Raw genomic sequence first — 11,034 nt, 5'->3', positions numbered from 1 at the left:
GACTATAAGACAACAACATTCCAAATGGATGTCATACATACATGAGAAACTTACTCCAATTTAGCAGTAATAATTATAACTACATCTACCGGTGAAGTATTTTCGGCTGCTATATATTTCTGCAAAAAAGTTGTACTCAGGTAATTCAAACGTTATGATTTCACCACTTGCCAACAAAATGTGCTAAACATAATAACCCTAGCCGTGAAATAAATATGTCACCTTAAGGTAAGTTAGCTAGCCTGCCACTGCTGGGTACACTAAACTTGTGATTAGTACGTTTGACAAGACAGTCGTAGTATTGGCATATCACAATTGTCTTGTTAGGTAAACGTAGATACTGACGAGACTCTATAAGAATGTCTAGCTTCTTCATTTGTAGTGCAACAAACATATATACATCCAACACTAACTGCAATAGAATGCATAGCTAAAGCTGTTTCTCAGATAATATTCAAGATTGCTAAGTATCAACAAGTCAATAAGCTAATTTCACAGCCACTATTACAGCACACACTTACTTATATCTCCCAGAAAGGCCTCTGAACACATAGGGTTTATAGTGACCTTTGGAACATGTACTCATTAGTTCCTGGATCTAGCTTCACAGCCGTATAGCGCATGCAAACCGTAGCACAATGCTGCGCGCTAGCCTCGATCCCAGTCCGATTTTTCGCTTTTATAACGGTTAGGCAAACCTAACCGTTATAAAAGCGAAAACTCGGCCTGGGATCGAGGCTATGCTGCGCGCTAACTCAGGCGCTAACAGTGTTCCTTGATTAAAAACCGAGTTGCCACAATGAATAGCCTCGAATCTAGGCCAGATTAGCTACTTGTTATAATGACAACATTTTCTCTTTCTATGCAGACTGGTAAAAAATTTAGCATAATTATATGTACATGTAAAACAATTGTAATGTTGCGTGTGAAATGCGATCATGCTACGATAAACAACAACACACAAAAATTAATTGAGTTCTGCAGGAGTACTAGTCTTGTTGACCAACACAAATGCAATGTCCATTTCATCCAATAACGTTCCAGATTTAGGTGCTGTGATCACATAGTGCTTATCTTGGCTTACTCCAACGACACTGGAAACGCTTCTTCCAGGGTTGCAGTTAGCAAGCATTGCTTGAGCAGGTAGCCTGCGATACAGTCCGAGTACGAGGTTGTTTTTGTCCAGCTGGAGGTTGTACAAGTCTTGGAACGTCTTGCCCGCATATTCTTCAGAATTGAGGGGAACCCCCACAATCTGACAGGTTGCCTTGGTGCCCGTACACTGGATCAGGTCTTCCACAAGGTACAAGGTGCCTGGACTGTGGAATGCAGAACTTGTCACAGAGTCCATCATAGAAACTGAAAATGCTTCTCCACACGCAAACGGTTGAGCTTTGTAGATTCTCTCGTCTGGTTCGTCTTCATCTCCAAAGTCGAGGAACTGCACATTAGATTCCTGTCGAAGGTCAGCAATAATCTGAACTTGCCGTGTTGCGTTTCTCTTGAGGTACTTCTGGATGCTGAGACTGCAGAGGACCACTTCTTTGTCATTGACAGCTGGCTCATTGTTGTCAGCTGAGAGCATGGTCGTGACGATGCACACACTGCAAGAGCTGATGGAAGCAGCTTGGAGATTTTGAATTCGCAATGGAGATCCATCGACTACAAAAACATCGGGAATCTTTCTAATTAATGGCCATTCGTGTTTGAGGAATGTACTGTTGCTGACAATAACCACAGGCTTCATTGAATCTCTTGAACCATTCTTATTTCGGAGAGGGTACAGGAAGTTGTGCAATCCCAGAATGGGTGATTTGTCATCAGCAAACACACACAGCACAATGTGATCGGCTAAGTCTGGAATAGATCCTGGGTCCTTCTTGACCACGTCATAGTCACTGTTTAATAGAGCATCTTCCAACTTCATTGGATCACCAAGCAAAACACTGTATTCCTCATTTAGCTCCTCAAACTCGTCCTCATCCCATGAAAATGCTACTTCCATTCGTGAAACACGTTTAGTACGAGGAGAGGTCTTTTCTTTCTGAACAACTACCTCTGTTCCATTGAGAGGGTGAGTACTGACTACCTTAAGCTCGCTGAAACAATCACATCTTCGTTGTGTTACTCTACGTACAAACTTGTGCATTTCTTTTTCCGTGGAAGCTTCATCGCATGTCTCACAGTAGCTGCCTACAACTGAGACATGCTCAATATCCTGTCCAATGAAATAGCCACGAGTGCCGTACACTCCACTTTTGACAACAATTTTGGGATTTGACTGAGACGAAGGATTAACGTGAAGCTTTCGAAATTTTCCTTCTGGTGACTCAAATGCTAGCAGAATTAGTCCAAGTTTATTATAGCAAATGTGAGCGGCTTCTTGAAAATTCTTTCCTTCAAAACTAAAGGAAAAATGTGTGGCGTAAATCTCGTTTGAAGCACCCTCGATGTAATCTTCTTTCCAAGCATTCAGACCTTCAAATGATGTGAGAGCTGGGAAATCAGACGTGTAGAAAAGGTTGGCAATGAGTGTTGAGAATCCGGGACACAGACAGCTCTGTGCCAGTAATCCAAGCTTCAGCTCGTTCAAACAGACAGCAATGTCACTACCAGGATTCCATCCTTCAATGTTCTTGACCTGTTTCTTGCTCGAGCCAAGAAGAAGTTGAATTATCACTGGGATTTCTGTAGTAGTGTTCTTGATAGACACCAATCGCAGAAGGTTGCCGTTATCTTCTTCCAATGGATTGTTTGTGTACTTATCAGCAAGAATGAAAACAGCAGAAGAACTCATTAGCTTGCTCGTTTGGAGGTCATTACTGTTAAGAACAGACCCGGCAATATACTGAACTCGAGTGTAGTACGATCTGAGAACATTTTTCAAGTCTTTTTCTGGCCGAATTGGATGGAGGAAAAGGACATGTGTGTTTGAGTCTCCTCGATCAGGGTGCAGGAAGTCTTTGAGAAACTCCTGCGCAGTAAATGCAGTGATATGGCCACAAACAATCACATGACGTGGGACCCGTGTTCTATCAAACTTGGTATATTGTCTCTTGGCATTGAAGTTAGAAATGACCTCACTGATGACTGGGAGGAGTGCAGCAAAGAAAGCTAGCCCGATGACAATGTACACCACCATAAAAGTCTGACCAAAAGCAGTTTCTGGGGAAATGTCGCCATATCCCACTGTAGTGATGGTAACGATAATAAAGTATGCATAAGAGAGGAATTGATTATTATCCACCACTGCATTATCTGACCAAGGATCACCAGAAATTTCCAACAGATGAATAATTCCAGTCCCGAAGAATAGTAAGGAAATGAAGTATATACACAATGAGAATAAGTCAATGATGTCCTGAGAGTGGATTAGAGGGATGAATCTGAATACAGTAATCAACTGAGTTAGCCAGAAGAAGCGAGCAGATCTTAACCCCAGCCAATCAACACCCAGGGCTAACGACACAAAGATGTGAGAAAGAGTCAGTACATCGATTATTGTATAAAGGTCAAGCCAGTACAAAACTATGTTATTTGCAGCAAGCAATCGAATTACAGCAAAGCAAATGAGCTCGAGAACAACCAGCAGTTCAACAATCCTTGCAGGTTCTTGTGAGATCGCAAAGCTGTACTCAACCTCTAGTGGTGTATAGGCTCGATACACGGTCAGAATGATGTAGATCAGGTTGCATGCAAATGTTACTGAAATGAAGATTTTACTCACAACAGTGTCTCCAGAAATTAACTGTCGAACTAACTCATGAATTCTTTTTAACTTTGGTTTTCTTCGTTTCTCTTGAGATTGCTGCTGCTTGTAATTCTTTGTGAGGCAGTGGACGCCATAAGACACACAACTGAATCCAAGGCTCACAGTGTAGATAATCGCAAATGTGACCACGTAGATCCACCAAACCTTCTGAGGTTCATCCATCAGCTGTACGTCACTGGAGTTGGTATCGTTTGTCATCCTGCACTACTGAATAACCTAAAAGAAAAATAATACGTCATAATACTGTGCAATATGCCATGTAATTTCACTGTGGTTTCTTTGTTCTTTTACTCAAACATGCAACAAAACTCAATATGTAATAGTTATTACATGGCTATGAGTGCCACAAGCTGTTTATTGGCCTGGTAGTAGATTGTGGTCAAAGGTCGTTAGGCCCGAGATCATTACAGGGTTTTGCAGAATCTTTGAAATAGAGGGTGTAGAGCGTTCCTTATATGGATATCTAATGTTTACATCTTGTGGTGTCATATACACATTGTGGTGAAATGCCAAGTCTGCTTAGGAAGCAAAATTCAAAAACAAAATGGCTTTTTCTTGTGAAAAAAGCGGTATTATTGGATGGAGAAGAGTGCATCAGACAGAGCTGCTTGGACTGTCTTATCAAAGTGTTGCTGAGAATCTTCAAGTTGATCCATCAACTGTTTGTAGAATAGTGCATTGTTGACATGCTGACTAAGATCTACAACTTTATGGTTGACCACAGATAACCTTATAAGGAACGCTCAACGCAAAACGCTTTTTTGGGATATTGCAAAGATTCTGCAAAACCCTGTATCTACTATACAATAAACTGCTCGTGGCACGAATTAAATGTAATACTATTAATTTGTTGCCTTGAAAACCATTTTCTGGCATATAGAAACCAGTATAGAAACTACTTGCTGCATATAGCGCATAGATGTGAAAAAAAATAGGTAATTTGGTATTCTATACTGGCACTGCTATTCCTTTGATCACAGAGGTCAAAAGGCAACAATGGAATTTTAATACTGCAAGTAGATATAATTATACATTGATTCTATACAGCTGTATTATTTGTCATGTACTACCAATAGCTGCACTTCTCATGATCATCATGGCTCAATTAATGTGCAGCTATGTATGTGCTCATGCATGAAGGCCATCATGCAGCTACGTACGTATTAGATTATGTACTATAGCTCTAGTTAGCAACAGCTAGTATTTGTATATATGGGGATCTAGACATTATTATAGCTACAAGCTCGTGTGCCACTTACCACCACAGGTGTTGATAAATAGCTTCTCTTGACAGTTGTTAGCTTGTTAGCTTACATATGTAAGTCTCACAGTTTTAGTTCTATTTTACAAAGCTCTGCCATTGCTTATATAGCCATGCAATGCAATGTGATCACAAGTGAATTCATACATGCATAATTAAGTTGTACATGTATAGAGACTATCATATTACAGTACCATCAATTAAGCACGTTTGCAAACTTGAAGCCAAAAAGTAAACTGGTTCCATAAACGTGTCCAAATAATAATGTACCAAACTAAGTACCAGCAAACACCTGGAAACAAGTTAGGCCAAATAATTATATCGTAAACTGATTTCAAACTTTCCATAACAAGAACATGTGTCCAAATAATAATGCACAAAAGAACGTACCAAACTAAGTACTAGCAAACACCTGGAAACAAGTTTGCATACTTTAAGCCAAATAGATCATAAACTGGTTCCAAACTTTCAAGAACACGTGTGTCCAAATAATAATGCACAAGAGAACGTATCAAACTAAACCATAACATGAAATTTACAAGCTTGTACAAACAGCTGATTGTTATGTCCCAAGTAGCCTTGAGTGGTCACCACCGACAAGGGAATTTCCCCTCCTCCAACACAGCCACTGCACAGCTTGCTGATCTCTGCACAATTAGAAAAAAAACACTGCGTGACATTGCGCTCAATATACCCAGCAGTGAATCTCAAGTATAAATGAAACTAATCAAATTAGACACCACACGTATGAAAAACAAGTGGTCGTTGGGAAAAAATTTACATTCACTGACTAATTTGATTGGTTTAGGGACACGTATGCATCGTGTATGGAATGTATAAGTACATGTATGTACCTGGCACACAAGTTGCTGACAATGCATACTGTGGTAGGCAGACACGGAGGTAGGACAGTTCAGAGAGAGACAGTTGACACTTAATCAGCTGTGCTTGCATGTGACTCAGGCAGCATTTCAAAACCTTATCCAGTGGGACAAACAGTTCTGTGGAAATTATGTTCATTGCCAGCAAAAGTTAATAATGTACACAGGAACTCATTGAAATGTAATCTTCCTTGGAAATGGTAATTCAATCTGCTGGATCCATGCTCAAATGTAATCTTCCATAAAATTATGATCTCAAAAGAATATCCCTTAGGTAGGTAGTATGTGGTCAATAACACACAGCAAAGTGTATGAGGGGAGATGTGGTTACCAATGTTGGTGGTTAGTGTCCAGCAGCCAACCTTCCTGTCTTTGTCCACAGCTGACCTGATGGTGGCATCACCTCCCATGACCTCACCACTGACCTTTGAGCAGCTATCTGTGAATAGGTACATATATAGAAGGGCATTACCATGGCAAGAACAATGACAGAAACATGACCTAAACTATGTACCTACCTGGCAACGATAATGGAGCTAATTGTATAGTTATTGGTGCACTTAGGACATAAAGGTGACACTACTCACTGCCACCCCACCCGTTGGCAACAATAAATAGTTCGAAGGCACAGCTGACAGGCTTCCAAAGAGCTACCTGAATACAGCTCAATTTTGTAATTGGATGACCCTAATTTGAGTCACTTAGGATCAAGTTATCAAATGACCACACGACACACGCACTATCAGTGCCCACAATCAGCACTCAGGTGATCAAGGTAACAGTGGTAGGGGGTTTATTGCACTGACAATACAGTCTCTTTGGCTTGTACGCATTTACACAGAACCCTCACAAGCCAGCAACAACATTAACATATCAGGTATGCTAATCAGAAATCATAAGGAGATGAAAAGCACCCAAATTCAAACAAGCAAAGCCACACAAGAAATTGTTTCTCATACGTACACATGTGCATTTCCACTTACATGTGACTCGGGAGGGGGTCTTGACAGCTACAAAGTGCCACTCGACACAGGACCCCCTGGGCAGGTCTAGTACGTGCAAGAAGAGTAGGGGACAGTCGGGAGACATGCCAAGAACTCTGGAGGCCTGGAGGGTGGGGGGGGAAGCATTATAATTATAAACTAGTGTTTGGTATGAGGAAACATGCCACATGTACATGTGGGTAATCCACCAAACACCTTGAAGTGCATTATGTGGTACATTGAGAAGATGTGGGATCACCTGAGCAATCCTACAAATTGATTCAAAGACATTCTAAGAAGTCATAAAGTTTATTGCATGGCAAGCAAAATCAAACAAAGGGCAATATATTAGGGAGAGGCACAACCAATTATAGAAACAGCCAGTGTGTACAATACAATACTAGAAGACCCTTGTCTAAATTTGTCTAACATATCAGACAAATTGTGTTCACGCTACAGGAACTATTATGACCAACAAACATAATTGATCATATACTAATCATAGGGCAATCCAATCATGTTTCTCACACACAGCCATACAATATTTAAATAAGTCATCACATTCCAACATACTATTCAATCAAGTGTACAGTACACACTCAGTACAACTGATGGTGGTGACATCCAGGATCATACATGATGTTGTCATAATTTATTTCCATGGAAGAGAGCTTGGATTACTGTCAACAAATTAGGGAACTCATTCCAAAACGAAAACACATAAATACACGGCACACATAGCTTCACGTACACACGCAATAACAAGCATATCATATAAAGAGGTAGTCAGGAGAGGGAGACATCAAATACAAAATATAATTGCAACAATTGGAAGAATAATAACAGAATCCTAGCAATAATCCACACACTACCAATACACACCCCACACACCCACACCACATACCCCACACAGACTAGACACGCCCACACCACATACCCCACACAGACTAGACGTGCACACACCACATACCCTCATGACTAGACACGCCCACACCACATACCTCCCGCCATGATTGCCTTGCACTCCATCTGGCCTCGTGGCTTGTATAATAGCACATCCCACACAGTGCCGAGGTTAGGTGAGAGTCACATGACTCCAGGACGCTCTGCACATGAGTCAGAGAGAGGGTGGCCTGAGAAAGGGGCGGGGCCAATGTCATAGACGAGGGCTCTAATCCAATCTGTCCAGCACCAAATACAACATCGGAAACCTACAGCATAGAAAAAGAGGAACATAAAAAGTACATGTAATGTACTGTGCAGCAGGGCTTGGTAGCTACTTTCTAGCTGACAATATAATTATAGCAATTTAGCAAATAGCACGACTAGTAGTCAAATTGGTCGTTAAGAGTGGTGGTTCTAAACCCCGAGAGATGACAAGTGTGGGCAGACCCTGCATACTCACTGTGTAGGACTGACTGTATGGGCCAATATTAGCGGGGGCCCACTCTGAGTGAGACTGTACATGCATGGAGCTCCGCCCACTATCACACCTCCACACCACCACCTCTAGCCTCACCAGAACACCCTCAGGCAGGGACGAGGAAACACACACCCTACAGAAGTTGGCCATTATCAATGTATTAAAATATGAAGTAGATATTAATTTTGTTCGCATGATTTGTCTCTGGCTCTACTTGCCCTCACACCCTCACACATCACACACACACACCTTGCAGGTGGTTCGCTACTGAAGTGCCGCTTGTACACACTGTTGACACATGGGTAGTCGGTCATCTCAGACAAGTAGAGGTACACAAGCACAGCATCACGCCACTCACACCCACATGCACACAGTCGTGAGCACGCCCCCTCAAACAGACGTTCAGATTGGACGGCAGTCGAGGGTTCACAGGGGTCACCATCCAAGGCCAGCCAGACACGACAACCATCCTGGAGACCTGTGTGCACATTTAGCAATTGTCATTAACATAATAACAGCCAAAAAATGTGTCTACTCACATTACACTACAACACCAGATGAATATATAATAATAACGATGTTAGCTAATTATATTCTTGTAGGGTATGCACTGGCCAATTACATACTGATACAGTGATGTAACATGATCGATACAGACTACTACTATGATGTGTACACAGAGTGCTAGTTCTAATGAGTTGTACTCTACACACATTGTGATTGTCGCTCCCCACTCAGACTCAGAGACGGAAGAGGGGGGGACGCTAGGCACATCTGTAGAGCACATGGGGCCGTAAGGTCATGTGACGGTATCGTAGATCATGTGACTGACCTTGGTGGAAGATGTCAGAGAAAATGGCTAGAGATGAAAAATAATAAATATACAGTCTCATATTATGCAAGTAGGCATCACGCTGTGGTTACACTCACTGTGTGCTCTTTGGTCTCAAGAGCCAGCTGTGTTAGTTTGAGGTAGCCCACTGGAGCGTAGGGGTCAGAGGTCGTGACTACCACCTCAGAAGCCAACCTGTATGCAATATGGCTTTAGTGACACATGGTTAGTAGTACCACGTATCTCTTAGAGGGTTGCTTTGGCTTTGTACTGTGTGAAACTATTTAGTCGTGACAGCATAATGCATACACAGTGACTAATTTGATTTAAGGATGGAATACGTTTCCTTTGAAGCAAATTAACATTCCTACTCTGGGTGACTTTGTAATGTCTATGCTAATAGACGAATGTGAAAACTCCTGCCCACAACAACCCAGGTATCACCGACAAGCATGGAGATTTAGTAGTTAATTATTAGGGGGCTCTCTCACAAATTAATTCTCTTCTTGTAGAGGGGGCAGTCCAGAGTGAATGTCTCGTACTCTCCTCCCTCCCCACACACGTTGACCCCATAGCGACGGTTCTGTGCACTCGACCTCATAATAGATATATAGTTATTATAATTGGTACGTACAGATATCGCTTGTATGGTAATGAATAAGTAAATCGGCCTACATGATTGACATTTGTTATAACATTGTTTAATGCCAAAACAACATGCCAACCATACCGTATACGAGACATACCAGCTCACAAAGGTCAGAGTACAAGTCTTTAATGGTCCGCCCAAGATGCTTGTCTGGATACAATCCTAATACAAATTGTAAGTGAATTTAAAAGAATGGGTTGACTTTGAGACCAATATTCCCTCACCCATAGAGGCTACCTTGATGACTATAGCCTGCACGCCGTTATCAATCATCTCCCTGAGCAGCTGCTCCTGGTTCCTACGCCACAGGTAGGAGAGGCTCACCAGACCTAGACGAGAGCACCTGGTGTGATGAGATAGACAGTCATGATACAGTAAACTGAAAATTGGCTCTCCAGATCAATCATAATTATTTTATTAGCACGATACCATACACTTCAATTGTGCTAAGCCAGGACAAGTTAAAACATGCAACTGCTATTAGAGACCAAAGCTCTGCATGGCTTGTTGCCTATTAGCACACATACCTGCAGTGCTAGCTGTCAATCTCATCATTACAATTATGATACAAAGCTCACACATTCTCCACACGTAGTCGTTGGTAGTCTGAGAGTATAGCTCCACTCGATACACCCTCCACACCTCCACACTCTTCACACACCCTCACAAGCAGCTCGTACAATTCCTCCACTTCATCGCCATTAGTGGGCGTGTACACTAGCTCTCTTGTTAGGGACTTTCCCTTCGTAAATGTCCTGTACAGGGGAATCCCCATGGCCTCGGCTATGAGTGACACGCCCTCGTGCCCGACAGTCTGGAACATGAAACTATCCAACTCATCTGTAAGTAAATATTCTCAAAACATGTGCAAATTATACGCCAATTGTCAAACTATCCAACTCAGTAAATATTCTCAAAACATGTACGAATTATACGCCAATTGTCATATCCAACTCATCTTAAAGTAAATATTCTCAAAACATGTGCGAATTATACGCCAATTATCTCTACCTCCAAGTTCTTGCTCTGGTTGTAAATTGGCTAGAGCTACAATTTCATGGCCAGCGGCCACACACTTCATCATGTTATAGCAGCTGTCCTTCCCCCCACTTACTAGAGCCAACACACGCATAATTGTTATTTCTTGTCCAGACACCTCACACGTACACACACACGACATGCCATGTGGTTTCACGCATGCTCATTAATAACAGACATGCCACGTGGTTTCAC

At 41.9% G+C, this 11,034-nt stretch overlaps 2 protein-coding genes across 2 annotated transcripts; both read right to left on the bottom strand.

Moving 5' to 3' along the window:
* Window positions 1-850: 850 nt before the first annotated feature.
* On the bottom strand, window positions 851-5,217 carry LOC135349150 (calcium-activated potassium channel slowpoke-like). The gene is made up of 2 exons (XM_064547642.1): window positions 5,032-5,217; window positions 851-3,988 (listed from the first exon to the last, which is right to left on the bottom strand). Exon 2 carries the CDS (start codon window positions 3,968-3,970, stop codon window positions 968-970), a length of 3,003 nt encoding a protein of 1,000 aa, XP_064403712.1. The 5' UTR covers window positions 3,971-3,988; window positions 5,032-5,217; the 3' UTR covers window positions 851-967.
* A 129-nt stretch (window positions 5,218-5,346) lies between these two features.
* LOC135349151 (uncharacterized) lies at window positions 5,347-11,002 on the bottom strand. The gene is made up of 15 exons (XM_064547643.1): window positions 10,813-11,002; window positions 10,380-10,641; window positions 10,026-10,144; window positions 9,899-9,963; window positions 9,644-9,735; window positions 9,251-9,347; window positions 9,153-9,179; window positions 9,034-9,094; window positions 8,570-8,798; window positions 8,303-8,453; window positions 7,899-8,108; window positions 6,898-7,021; window positions 6,246-6,353; window positions 5,888-6,034; window positions 5,347-5,680 (listed from the first exon to the last, which is right to left on the bottom strand). The coding sequence occupies exons 1-15, from the start codon at window positions 10,979-10,981 to the stop codon at window positions 5,550-5,552; spliced, it is 1,992 nt and encodes a 663-aa protein (XP_064403713.1). The 5' UTR covers window positions 10,982-11,002; the 3' UTR covers window positions 5,347-5,549.
* Window positions 11,003-11,034: the final 32 nt, after the last annotated feature.

Source organism: Halichondria panicea, chromosome 15 (assembly GCF_963675165.1).
Source record: "Halichondria panicea chromosome 15, odHalPani1.1, whole genome shotgun sequence".
Lineage (NCBI taxonomy): Eukaryota > Metazoa > Porifera > Demospongiae > Suberitida > Halichondriidae > Halichondria > Halichondria panicea.
The sequence above is the reverse complement of the archived record's forward strand: the minus strand, read 5'-3'. Positions and strand labels throughout refer to the sequence as shown.

Excerpts from the sequence above, each read along its gene's own strand:
- LOC135349150 (XM_064547642.1), bottom strand. The coding sequence starts at position 3,970 with ATGACAAACGATACCAACTCCAGTGACGTACAGCTGATGGATGAACCT.
- LOC135349151 (XM_064547643.1), bottom strand. The coding sequence starts at position 10,981 with ATGTCGTGTGTGTGTACGTGTGAGGTGTCTGGACAAGAAATAACAATT. Across the intron at positions 8,799-9,033 it reads TGGGGAGCGACAATCACAAT|GTCTCCAGGATGGTTGTCGT; the intron begins GTGTGTAGAGTA and ends ATGTGCACACAG. Across the intron at positions 5,681-5,887 it reads GTCAGCAACTTGTGTGCCAG|AGATCAGCAAGCTGTGCAGT; the intron begins GTACATACATGT and ends CTAATTGTGCAG.